The sequence below is a fragment of the Dermacentor albipictus genome, chromosome 7 (assembly GCF_038994185.2).
Source record: "Dermacentor albipictus isolate Rhodes 1998 colony chromosome 7, USDA_Dalb.pri_finalv2, whole genome shotgun sequence".
Classification (NCBI taxonomy): domain Eukaryota; kingdom Metazoa; phylum Arthropoda; class Arachnida; order Ixodida; family Ixodidae; genus Dermacentor; species Dermacentor albipictus.
The window spans coordinates 138,647,492-138,659,526 of record NC_091827.1 but is presented as its reverse complement, the minus strand read 5'-3'; the positions used below and the strand labels follow the sequence as shown (position 1 = coordinate 138,659,526).

General features: G+C 43.7%; 1 protein-coding gene across 1 annotated transcript in view; it reads left to right on the top strand.

The window, feature by feature from the left end:
* The first annotated feature begins 7,451 nt into the window (after positions 1-7,451).
* LOC135896892 (uncharacterized) overlaps positions 7,452-12,035 on the top strand; it is a 102,069-nt gene continuing 97,485 nt past the window's right edge. Inside the window, exon 1 of the mRNA XM_065425398.2 lies at positions 7,452-7,624. Within this exon, the coding sequence (XP_065281470.2) occupies positions 7,457-7,624 (168 nt within the window). The 5' untranslated portion in view covers positions 7,452-7,456. The remainder of the gene's footprint in view (positions 7,625-12,035) is intronic.

Here is a 12,035-nt window from a genome sequence, read left to right as displayed (position 1 = left end):
CAAGCGGATGGTCCCTTTATATACGCAGGGTCGAGGAACCGTTCTGCACTGCGCAGTAGCAGTGACCTCGCCTCACACGAAGCCGACGATGACTGATGTGATCGGCGGTAGATAGGACAGATGCTTGATTCCGACGGCAGTTTCTTTGCAGACAGGCTTGAAGCAGCCCGCGTAAAGAACGTAGTGTATAAGACGATGTGAAGTCGTTGCGCACTGCTGCGAAACTGAAAATGACACAATCGGATAGTCCCTTTATATATGCAGGGTCGATGAACTGTTTTGCACTGCGCAGTAGCAGTGACCCCGCCTCACTCCAAGCCGACGATGACTGATGTGATCGCCTGTATGTGGGACAGATACTCGCTTGATTCCGACGGCAGTTTCGTTGCAGAGAGATTTGAAGCAGGCTGCGTAAAGAACGTAGTGTATAAGACGATGTGAAGTCGTCCCATACTGCTGCCAAACTGAAAATCACACAAGCGGGTGGTCCTTTTATATATGCAGGGTCGAGGAACCGTTTTGCACTGCGCAGTAGCAGTGACCTCGCCTCACACCAAGCCGAAGATGAATGATGTGATCGTCGGCAGATGGGACTGATACTCGCTTGATTCTGACGGCAGTTTCGTTGGAGACAGGCTTGAAGCCGGCTGCGTAAAGAACGTAGTATTTAAGACGATGTGAAGTCGTCCCACACTGCTGCGAAACTGAAAATGACACAATCGGAAAGTCCCTTTATATATGCAGGGTCGAGGAACCGTTTTACACTACGCAGTAGCAGTGACCTCTCCTCACACTAAGCCCACGATGACAGATGTGGTCGGCGGTAGATGGGACAGATCCTCATTTGATTCCGACGGCAGTTTCGTTGCAGAGAGATTCGAAGCAGGCTGCGTAAAGAACGTAGTGTATAAGACGATGTGAAGTCGTCACACACTGCTGCCAAACTGAAAATCACACAAGCGGATGGTCCTTTCATATATGCAGGGTCGAGGAACTGTTTTGCACTTCGCAGTAGCAGTGACCTCGCCTCACACCAAGCCGAAGATGAATGATGTGATCGTCGGTAGATGGGGCAGATACTCGCTTGATTCCGACGGCAGTTTCGTTGCAGACAGGCTTGAAGCAGGCTGCGCAATGAACGTATAGTGTGTAAGACGATGGGAAGTCGTTGCGCACTGCTGCCAAACTGAAAATCACACAAGCGGATGGTATTTTTATATATGCAGGGTCGAGGAACCGTTTTGCACAGCGCAGTAGCAGTGACCTCGCCTCGCACCAAGCCGACGACGTCTGATGTAATCGCCTGTAGATGGGACAGATACTCGCTTGATTCCGACGGCAGTTTCATTGCAGACAGGCTTGAAGCAGGCTGCGTAAAGAACGTAGTGTATAAGAGGATGTGAAGTAGCAATACTGTGAAAGACTAAACTAACTTTTATTGGGTTAACCTGTGCCCACAAAAACAGGCTACACCTAAAGAATGGCGACAACGGCGAACACAGTTGGTGATTGTCAAAAGCTCATCAGCAGGTCAAGCGCGTCGGCTTTTATACATCAGTCGTCGAATGTTTCAGAGTAATCGCTGGGACCCGCGTGCCTTCCACAAAGTTCTACATTATTCGCGTCGCGCACACATGCAATCAGATTACACAAGGTTCGGTCACAGACAGCGGAAGGAACCATCGATAAGATTCTGAAAGTTCCGATACTTGCAGGCGCGTCCTGCGCTGGCCGATAACATTTGTTAGGCGGTGAACCGTGGTCGCCTGATAAAGATAGGCAAGTACACGTGTCAGCATCACTGATTTATTTACATTTTTGCTGTACTTGATCAATCTAATCTGACAACTGAATTTTCTCTTTTTTGTTCTCTATTTTGCATTCAGCTTGGCTGCCAGGAAATGCAAGAATTTTTTTCAGTATCCATGTGACGGAATATTTCACTGACGGCCGTGTGCGAAACACACAAGATGACAAAACTGGTAGCAAAATGATTAGATGTTTCTTTTATAGAGTTTGAACTTGACTTTTGGTGAGGATGTCGATCGACCTTGGGCCTGGTGACAGTACACCCGACATGGCCAAAGTGCAGCCTGTTAGTTGAGTGCCCCCGAATTATCCATCATCAGAAAATGAAGCAGAGCAGGTAGGGGCAACTTTCACTTTGGAACAGAATTTTGACAGCTGCCTTTTTTAAACCAAATAACATATTTACGAAAACAATCCTTTCTCTTTATGCATCCTACATAGAATTTTTCGCTTGTTATACAGATCTTCAGAAAGCAGTCCTTCTGAACCCTTTTTGCATGCACATATAAATAAAGAAGAGTGCACTTTCTGAAGAAATTCATGCACTGAAATGTGCATTCGGCACACACAGACATGCAAAATAACCAAAAATGGTAAAGCACTAAAAACAAAAAAAATGGTTTGAAAGATGTTCTAGCATCTTAATGCGCCTTGGCATACAGAACTAATTATAACAGCAACAAAGGTGCATGAAGAGTTTTGTAAATGTTTGCAAGATATGGACATTGTCTAAGAAATTGTTTGGTGTACTCGGATCTTCTTTGTGCCATGGCAGTGCAGTAAAAGCTCAAGACGATGCCCTGCTCCTGATAAAGCACCTTTTGATTTTAAGATTAGATTTTGTTGTTTTACATGCCAAAGCCGCAACCTGAGGTTTTGGCCACCTGGCCTTCTTTAATGTGCACCTGAATCTAAGTGCATAAGCGTTATTGCATTTTAACGCCACTGGAGGGCAGCTGCCATGGCCTAGATTGAAGCTGTGAGCAGCATGGCACCATAGTAACTGGGCTGTAACACTAGGTCAGGATGAGAAATACTGAACGAAAAAACCAGTCAAAAACACAAAGGACAAGAGGAGAGGTTCACACCACAACGACTAGACTATCAACTGAGGTTTATTAGAATATTTATTAGAAGGGAGTAAGTGTTGTGTTTTCTGCCCCTTGTAAGCTTTCGGGTCTGTGCTCGCGCATTTCTCGAGGCAGGGGAAGGAACCACGTTTGCACAACGCAGAATGAAAACTGTTTTCCGACATGTGCTGCAGGGGTTGTCTATAAGTTCTCTCTCACGTGCGAAAGATTTTACATAGGCCAAACCGGTCGATCTATTAATGACCGCCTGCGTGAGCACCACTCCTCCCTGGGGTCAGATAACGGTGCGAACTTGCCTCGCCATTGCAATGAGTGTGGTTGTTATCCTTTGTTTAGCAATGTGACGATTCTTGGTAGGGGCAAGGGCAAAGAAGAGCGAGAAATCTTGAAAGCGTAACACATCAGTTTATTAGGTGATGACTGCGTTAGTACAACCTCGGTGCGCTTACTTGAAAAAGAATTTGAATTTCTAAGTCGGTCACGATAGAAGCCTTTCTTGTCTTTTCATGCTATGTGATTAGCGATGATGAAGCTGCGCATGCTCTGCTGGCCTTGCTGGGACTACACCGATTCTAATAAACCTCAGTTGATAGTCCAGTCGTTGTGGTGTGAACCTCTCGTCTTGTCCTTTGTGGTTTTGACTGTTTTTTTCGTTCAAGTATGTACCGAATGGCCCAGATTTTAACCCTTCTGCGAGAAATACTGCTTAGAACTACCAACTCCTTGGCTCACAAGCACATTGCACTAGGTTAAAGGAGTATAGAGTACTCACAACGACCGTTTATGTACCAATTTCTTTTGGGGCCGTCGACTCCATTATTAGGGTGCGAAAATTATTAGTCAAAACCACCCTCAATTATACAACCAGCTCAAAACATGCACCATGTATAGCATGATTAGGACATGAAAATGGAGTCAATTCATGTCGCCGAAAATGAAAGTGGCAGTCGCACTATTTCATGCATTTTGCCTAAAACATAGTCAATAATAATTGAATTGAATTTTATTCCGCAACAAGAAAAAGTTACAAGGAGGACAGGAAAAAGATGTAAAAACAGCTTGAGGAGCCCTGACCCCCTATAAGTTAGTCCATTACTAAAATATTCTCAAAAAGTGTTTTTTAAGCTTGACACAAGGAGCCAAATGGTGTTCAGGCGCACGAGCAGTTAGTTGCAAGGCGCTCCTTGCGTGCACTCACGGACTTCTTTCAAGCTTGAAACAAAATTTTGTATAGCACCTGTTGAGCAGTAGAAAGCTGGATTGGGAAGCTTTCAGTATGCTCTACAGTTTTCGCACTGATACTTTTGATTTGAATATAATATTTGAGCTCTTAAATAATTGGTAATAACTAATTACCTACTTAGGCAGAATGAAAAAATTGGTTTCACTTGCTCACAACGACGGCAAATGGCATTACCTTGCTTGTGACCAGCTACGTGGCACTTGTACATATTTAAAGCTTGCACAAGTCACACAGGCCACCTGGAAGGGAATTACAAGGCATACATAAAAGCGGCTAAGCTGTGTGAGCCAGCCATGTGTAGTGAACCATGACAACGAGCCATGTTTCTTTCACTTAAATGCACAATGAGATTTACATGCTCGACACCTTGTATCAGTGTATTCTAGGCCTGCTCGTAGCTTAGCTGCTACATAAAGAATTTTTCTGCACTTGTAGCTTATATGAATCTTTCAAAAATATTGACTCGTGTTTTTAAAATAAACCATCCTCGCACTTCCTTCATTAGGTCATCTGTTGCTATGCTAAATTTCCAACATGCAACTGCACACATTTTCATATAGTTTGCATATTTCCTCGTTGTTTCATGGCTTTATTTCTGAACAAGTTGTTTTCTTTAAACCCTGTTGCGCGCAGCAGTACACAGCAGTGCTGTCTAGAGTGGGAATGGTTTTTTTTCAGAGTGACATTAATACACTTTGCATGGGCAATGTAATGCTTTCTACGTAACCCGGCCCTGCAATAATGTTTTATATTGCATTGCAACATGATGTAAATGCTCTTTACTTACCAGAAGAAAATATGTATATGTGTCGGAAGTAACAGAACTGGAAGAAGCCAGCAGATAATGATGCCAAGGAAAGCATGCAGGAACATGTTTTAAATTTCTTTATATGAAGTACAGAAATTACAAATTCAAGGGCAATGAAAGTGGACAAAGGACATCCACCTGTGGGTGGGGAACGAACCCATAACGTTCACATTACGCATGCGATATACTAACCACTGTGGTACTACGGCCGCGTTCCACCATCGACAATCTGAGGGGACATTGTGGACGGTTGAATGCTGTCTTGGTAGCACAGTTGTTAGTGCATCGCATGCTAATGCGATGCACTAAAGTTTGTAGGTTCGTTCTCCACTCATGGCTGGTTGTATTTTTTGACCATTTTAATTTCTCTTTAACATTTCTACATTTCAATAGAAAATTACAAATAAGCTTCCACGTGCCTTCCCTGGCTTCTTCCAGCTGTGATTAAGAAAAATTGGGACCCTCAGTTCCCGTTCTTCTCGTTTGGAAAGACAGGAGCTTCATTAAAAAAAATGAATTCACCTTGTACAGCTCCTCAATGTGGTCTCAAAGAAATCTTATCACAGCATCTGTATTACTAAGTGAAGTTTTTGTTGATGATGATGATATAGCATGGGACCTAATTAGTAGCCTTTCGGTACAAAAATATGACTAGTATAATAAATAGGGGGATATTAAGAAGCACGTCTAAGATGGTCTGATCATGTTTGAAACCATGTTTAATCTAACATGGTTTCAGCCATAACTGTTGCCCTTGAAAAATATTTGGATCATCTGCATTGGCATTGTTTTTAGAGAGCACTGATACTGCTTCAATTGAAGTAGCCTCGTGGCACATGAAGCATCGCTTCTTGCTGAGTCAAGAACATCTTATCTGTATATCTGAGGTGCATTTGTCATATGCCCGACTGCTGTTTAAAGGCTTCGAATAAGTAAATTACTTCACTAGCCTTGCAGAGATTGCTGAGATTGCTTCAGTAGTCTATGCCACTCGATCACAACAAATTTACCACAGTGAACTTTCATCACAGTTGGCATTGCAGGGTTTATGCAAAATACCACAATTGCCTATTAGACATGTGACTGCACTAAAACTTGAAATTAATGACCAGTAAGATTTATGGGACAGTAAAAGTTTGTTTATTACTCAACAACAAAATGCCAAGCAGTTCGGTTATTTCTGCACCTCGCTCACGCAGAAGCGGCACCACACCTGCTGCATAGACATGAACTACCTTTCTGCCAAGTGCAGGAAATGCTGTGAACTCGCCCTGTACAAACTCCGCACTAAGTAAAACGAATCACAACGTGCAGTTGCTGCCATGTTAAACTGGTGGAACGAGTAGTGAAATGCAGCACCTCCTGAACTAGTTTACAAAGTGCAGGTGAAACGAGTGGAGATTATATAGTAACAGAAGTTAAGTGAATCTGCATTTCATTCACGAAACATACTTCATGGTAACATTCCATTTATTTCTTTAGTTATTAAGAATCCCTTTTGCATTGTTGGACTAAACTACAGAATTCCAACATATTTTCTAGCATTTACTGGTAGCAAACATGTCAAAACTCTTTCTAGTTTTTGGATTGCCGCTTTACCCTGTAACCCCCAAGTGAATTGCAAAAAATGTACCAAATTTTCTTTATTTTTTATGTACTCATTTTTTCGGTATAATTCTCATTCTAAATATATATATCACTTCACTTGTCTCTGCTTAGAAATACCACAAAAATAAAAGCTGCTCTTGAGGGCAGCTTTTCCTCAATGCCGACTGTAACTGATCTTGGACAGTCAGAGCAGCATAAAATCGGGCAGAAAGAATGTGACTCGTCATTGGTGATATTGGTATTACCTCCAGTCACTAGTACAGCTCGGGATCAAGCGTTAAAGGTTGTGAATTCGTTGCTTCCCAATTTTAATTATCCAGCTGTTTCACTTGAGTGTAGCGTGTGTATGTACATGTGCATGCATTAAAATGACTTCATGCTAGAGGAAAGTAACTGTAGTGCAGAGAGGCATCAGTCATATTTATATACTTGCTTTGTAAAGGCGCGCTAAGTTTATCTTTTGCATACAGACTTGGAGCTATTTGGCCAAAGATGCCCTTGTGCTATTAAAACCTATCAATTATTTTTTTTTTGCAGTAGCAGGGGCTTATCATTCTTTTTGCAGGATCGGTGCGCCAGTTTTAATTCGTATTTGTTTAGCCGTGCACTTTCCACTCACAAGACTGCATGACATCTGAGGTGTTCCTTTTTCAATAAAAATATTGAGGTTGTCTTTGCCAAACTCGATTTCTTGCCTCAAACGAGCTTGTACGAACTGCCCAAGCTAATAATTCTACCTGCTTATATATGAAATATGTTGCGGTTATAAACCATCATAATGGATGACACATAGTAAAAAATTACGTATTAAAACGATTTCAAGAAATTTTTAAATATCATCTAAACTTAACCATGCTTTTTTACCACGATGCAGGGAAACAAAGTCCCGGTAACACCATGCATCCAGTGTGGTGGCCCAGACGTTGTGTATGCAAGCAACTCCCTCCATGTGGACCAAGAACTACTCGTCAGTGTCTCGCAAGGACTTTCATGCAAAGCCCTCAACATTCTCGTCTCAGTGGAATGGCTGCTCCTCTATCAGCGTGTCCATCACCAAGACTACCGGTTGTAAAGTTTCTGAACACCTTTAAGAAAGCTTAACAATATTTTTATTTGCTTTTCATGGTTGGCCGTAGAATCTGAACATTTCTTATGTTTCTAACATTTTTACCTGATACAAAGCGGTGCAATAACTTTTATACTAGTGTTTACTGTATTCGCAAAGTCGCATTTAAGTGAGCTTGTTAGTGTTCAAGAAATTTGAATGTCTGATGAGGTAAGAACATTTGAATTTGTCATCGTGACTCCTTTCATTCAGATTCTAGGAAATAAGACGCAGAACTTCCCACACGCTGGTTGTAGCATTTTTTTCCTGACTACAGTATACACGTTTCAAAAGATTGAAATTGGGAAAAAAGCCTCAAGAACATGATCATCCTAGAATTGTCCTGTCTGAGTAACAAAGAGCTTTGGTAAACAATAAGCGCATATTCTATTGAGCTTAAAAGTGCAGTCATTCATTAATAGTCACTCCCTATGAAATCATGCTGACAGCTTGCAGCTCTGCAATAACTAATGCCTCATACGTCTTGGGAGCACATTGGCTGCAATGCCTACATTTGATAAGAGAATAGCTCGCACCCAGATTTGCCACACAGTTGATGGTTTTTTTTTGTAGTCGTCATGCTACTACCATGTATTAAATATTCTACTGGACATCTGAGGATAAGCTACGACATGTGTACTTCTGCATGGAAGATGCCGCGAGGACTTGGTTCGAGAAACGGGAGTCCACCCTTACGACATGGGAACTGTTCCGCAGTGACTTCCTGAGGACGTTCACGAGCGTTGTCCTTAAACAAAGGGCCGAAGTTCTGCTGGAAACCCGGGGCCAACTACCCAATGAGGCAATCGCCATTTTCACGGAAGAGATAACCCGTCTTTTTCGGCACGATGACCCGGAGATGTCCGCAGAGAAAAAAGCGCGTTTTTCGATGCGAGGCGTAAAGCAATATCTTTTCGACGGACTCATCCGACACCCACCGTAGACCGTAGCCGAGTTCTTGACAGAGGCAACGACGATTGAGAAAACTTTAGGAATGCGCACTAGTCAATATAACCATCAGGACCATTGTACGGGAAGAACTGCGCAAGGTCCTGCCTTCGTCGCAGCTTGAAGTGGCCTCGATCGCTGACATCCTGAATGATGAAGTTCAGCGATCGCTTGAAGTTCCTGAGGGGAAACCTCAATTACGGCAGCCTCAGCCAGTAGCGATGACCTACGCCGCCGTCGCACGCCGTCAAGGTCCCCGTCCGCGACCGCGCCAGGGCCCTGTACGCCCCATTTGCGTCGTCCACCACCGCCGCCGCCAGCACGCCCACCTGTCGCCCAGCGCACCTACGCGAGGAAGACGGACATTTGCCGCGCCCCTGACCACCGTTCACTCTGCTACCACTGCGGCGAAGCCGGCCATGTGTACCGCCGATGCCCATACCGCGACCTGAGATTGCGAGGCTTCGCCGTCAACGCAGGGCGCCCGAGGGAAGGTGAATGCCCTCGTGACATCGCCGACTACCTCACTGCTACTCAGTGGAGCCCTCGATGACTGTCCCGTTCGCCGTCACCAGGCCGCTACCTGTCGCCGCAGCGCCGCCCATACGCTGGCCCAGCTCGAGGCCGGTCCGTGAGCCAATATCTGGAAACTAAAAGCAGAAACCCATGGAGGTGTGGTTGCTGTTCGTCAAGCTGACGAAGATCCTCCGCCGCCTACGAAGACTACGAAGAGACTATCTCGACGACATAAGGACACGCCGCCTTCCCGATGAAGTCTGGAAGCAAAGAATACGCAGACGTAGCGATAATAGGTTCATTATTGTGCTGCTGCGCCCGGCTGTATGTTTGTCACTGATTGATGAAGCGTGGAATGTACTTTTGCTACTGCTGGCTGGGGATGTAGAAGTGAATCCCGGACCTTCTGATATTGAGTTAATGTAAAAAAACGTGCAAGAAACCTTGCAGGCCTCGATAAACAACGTTTCTGTTTCACAATAATCTCTTGAAAAAACAATGAACGATAGGTTCGATAACCTAAACGACGTACTCACTATCACTGCAAAACACACAGAACTGGCTCAGTTACGCTCAGAGGTCAGCTCTTTGAAAGAAACTATAAACAATCAACAGAAGTTAAATGACTTGGAAGACCGAAGTCGACGAAGGAACCTTTGTAATTTTTGGCCTTGATGAACCAACAGATTAGAGCACTGGTGACTTGAGAAAGCGGCTTCTTGATGACATATTTTGTGCAAAACCAGGTGTTAAAACCAACACAGTCGAACGGATTCACAGAATCAGCGATAGACCTAGGTCTGTCTTGCTTAATTTCTTTGACTACAATGAAAAAGTGTGTGTATTGAAGGATTCCTTTAAGCTCAAGAAAACAGGTATTATATCGATCTGTCACGATTACTGTAAGGCTACGCTGACTAAGCGTTCCCTTCTTTGGCGGTATGGTAAGCTATTTGAAGATGAGGCGCGAAAAATTTCACTTGACTACACGACAAAATGTAGACGACAAAACGTACGAATGGAACAAAGTAACCTCGCAGGTTGTCGCGCTTCATAAATCCGGATCTACACGGACATCCCACTGACCCGAAATGAAAGAACTTGGAATTGTCTTGCTTAATGCAAGAAGTCTTGCCAATAAATCCAAACAGCTTGAAGATATTCTTTTCCTTCACAACCCTCATATACTTATGCCAACAAAAAAAGAGGTGAGGCGTGCAGACAGGACACAAGAGCAGAGAAGTGGACAACACGAACGCCGACTATCAACTGAGGGAAGCACAGGGGCGAAAAAAGATAGAAGACACAAAACTCATCTGCGCAGGATCAGGAATGGTAACAGCACGTGTCTGTCGGGTACACGTGCCAGTCTACGTGAAAGATAACTGTTGAGGCACCTAATATTTTCCTTATGTAAAGTAATCAAAGGCTGACTCACGCACGCACTTCCACCATTATAGATATGTCATGCCTCCACCATAAGACGCGTATCTTCATTCTTATACCTGTGCAATATCGCCAATTCATCTAACTCTGGCGTGCACTTACAATCTTGGCAATGTAGGGAAAGATTAGAAGGCGATCCAACGGTTAACGACGTTTTATGTTCCACTAGCCTCCGATTGATACACCGTCCCATTTGCCCTACGTAGAACTGACCACAGCTAAGGGCAATTTTCTAAACCACACCCAAATGACAGTCAGTAAAAATGTTGTTCTTATTGCACTTGAATGGACAAATATCCGTTCTTTTTAGCCTTTTACCCGCTCCTTTTTCCTGTGCACGGCAGCGCATATCTTACCTAGCTTATTGGGAGCAGTAAAAGCAACATTTACATCATATCTATTTGCAACTTTTTTAAGCCTGTGCGACACTGAAGCAATGTACGGAATAGCCACTGCTCTTGTTTCTTTTGCTGTTACTGCTTTCTGTAATCACGTCCACCCCCTCGAAACCGACTTCTTTAAGCGCTCAGCCACAGTGGCCACTGCGGCACTAAGATAACCTGCTTCTAATAGGCGCCGGACCTGCGCAATAAAACTAGCGCTCATTTTGTGCATGCAGGATCTGGTGAGAGAAGACTTAAGGCACAACATTGCGATTCCGTGTTTTACTACTTTGGAATGCTTGGATTGAACGTTTAGCAACGGCTTCAAAGATCTTAGGGAGTACTGCCAACAAACATGATTTTGTTCGAAGACCAAGGAAATGTCAAGAAACTGAAATACGCGTCGCTGAGGAAATTCCTTGGTGAACTTTAATCCTCCTCCATAAAGCTTAAATTGTTCAGCTACTGAGGTGGCTGCGGAATCGAATTTCTCTCTATTGCAGAAAATCAGGTAATCATCAACGTAACGAAATATCTTGATAACGCTATCACCTAAGGCTTTCTCTAAGCAGTTGTCAACCATACTCATGTAAATATTGCTAAGAATAGGGGCAAACTTTGAGCCAATACAAATGCCTGATTTCTGCATAAAAACGCCATCTCTCCACCCAATCAGCGTCGACTTCAAGTACATTGAAAGAATTTCTAGAAAAGCTCCGCTGGAAACATCGCATCTGTCAATAAAAGCCGACTCTTGCACCTGTTCTTTAATGCAATCATTTATGGAATTAAGCAACCCGTCATGCGGCAAGGAATAATACAGGTCTTTTATATCCACACTAACAGGTGTGCAATCACCAGAATTTTCCTATCTCAAATACTGAACTAGTGCCTGAGAATTACGCAAGCAAAAAGGGTCTGAAAAAACTAGTGAAGCTAAGCAGTTCTGTGTGTAACTAGCCGCACAGACCTGCCACGTCCCTTCCTCTGACACTATAGACGAAGAAGGAATTTCTCGCTTATGGGACTTCGCCGTGAAAAACAGTTCTAGGGTGAGGGATTTTGCTTTCGTGACCAT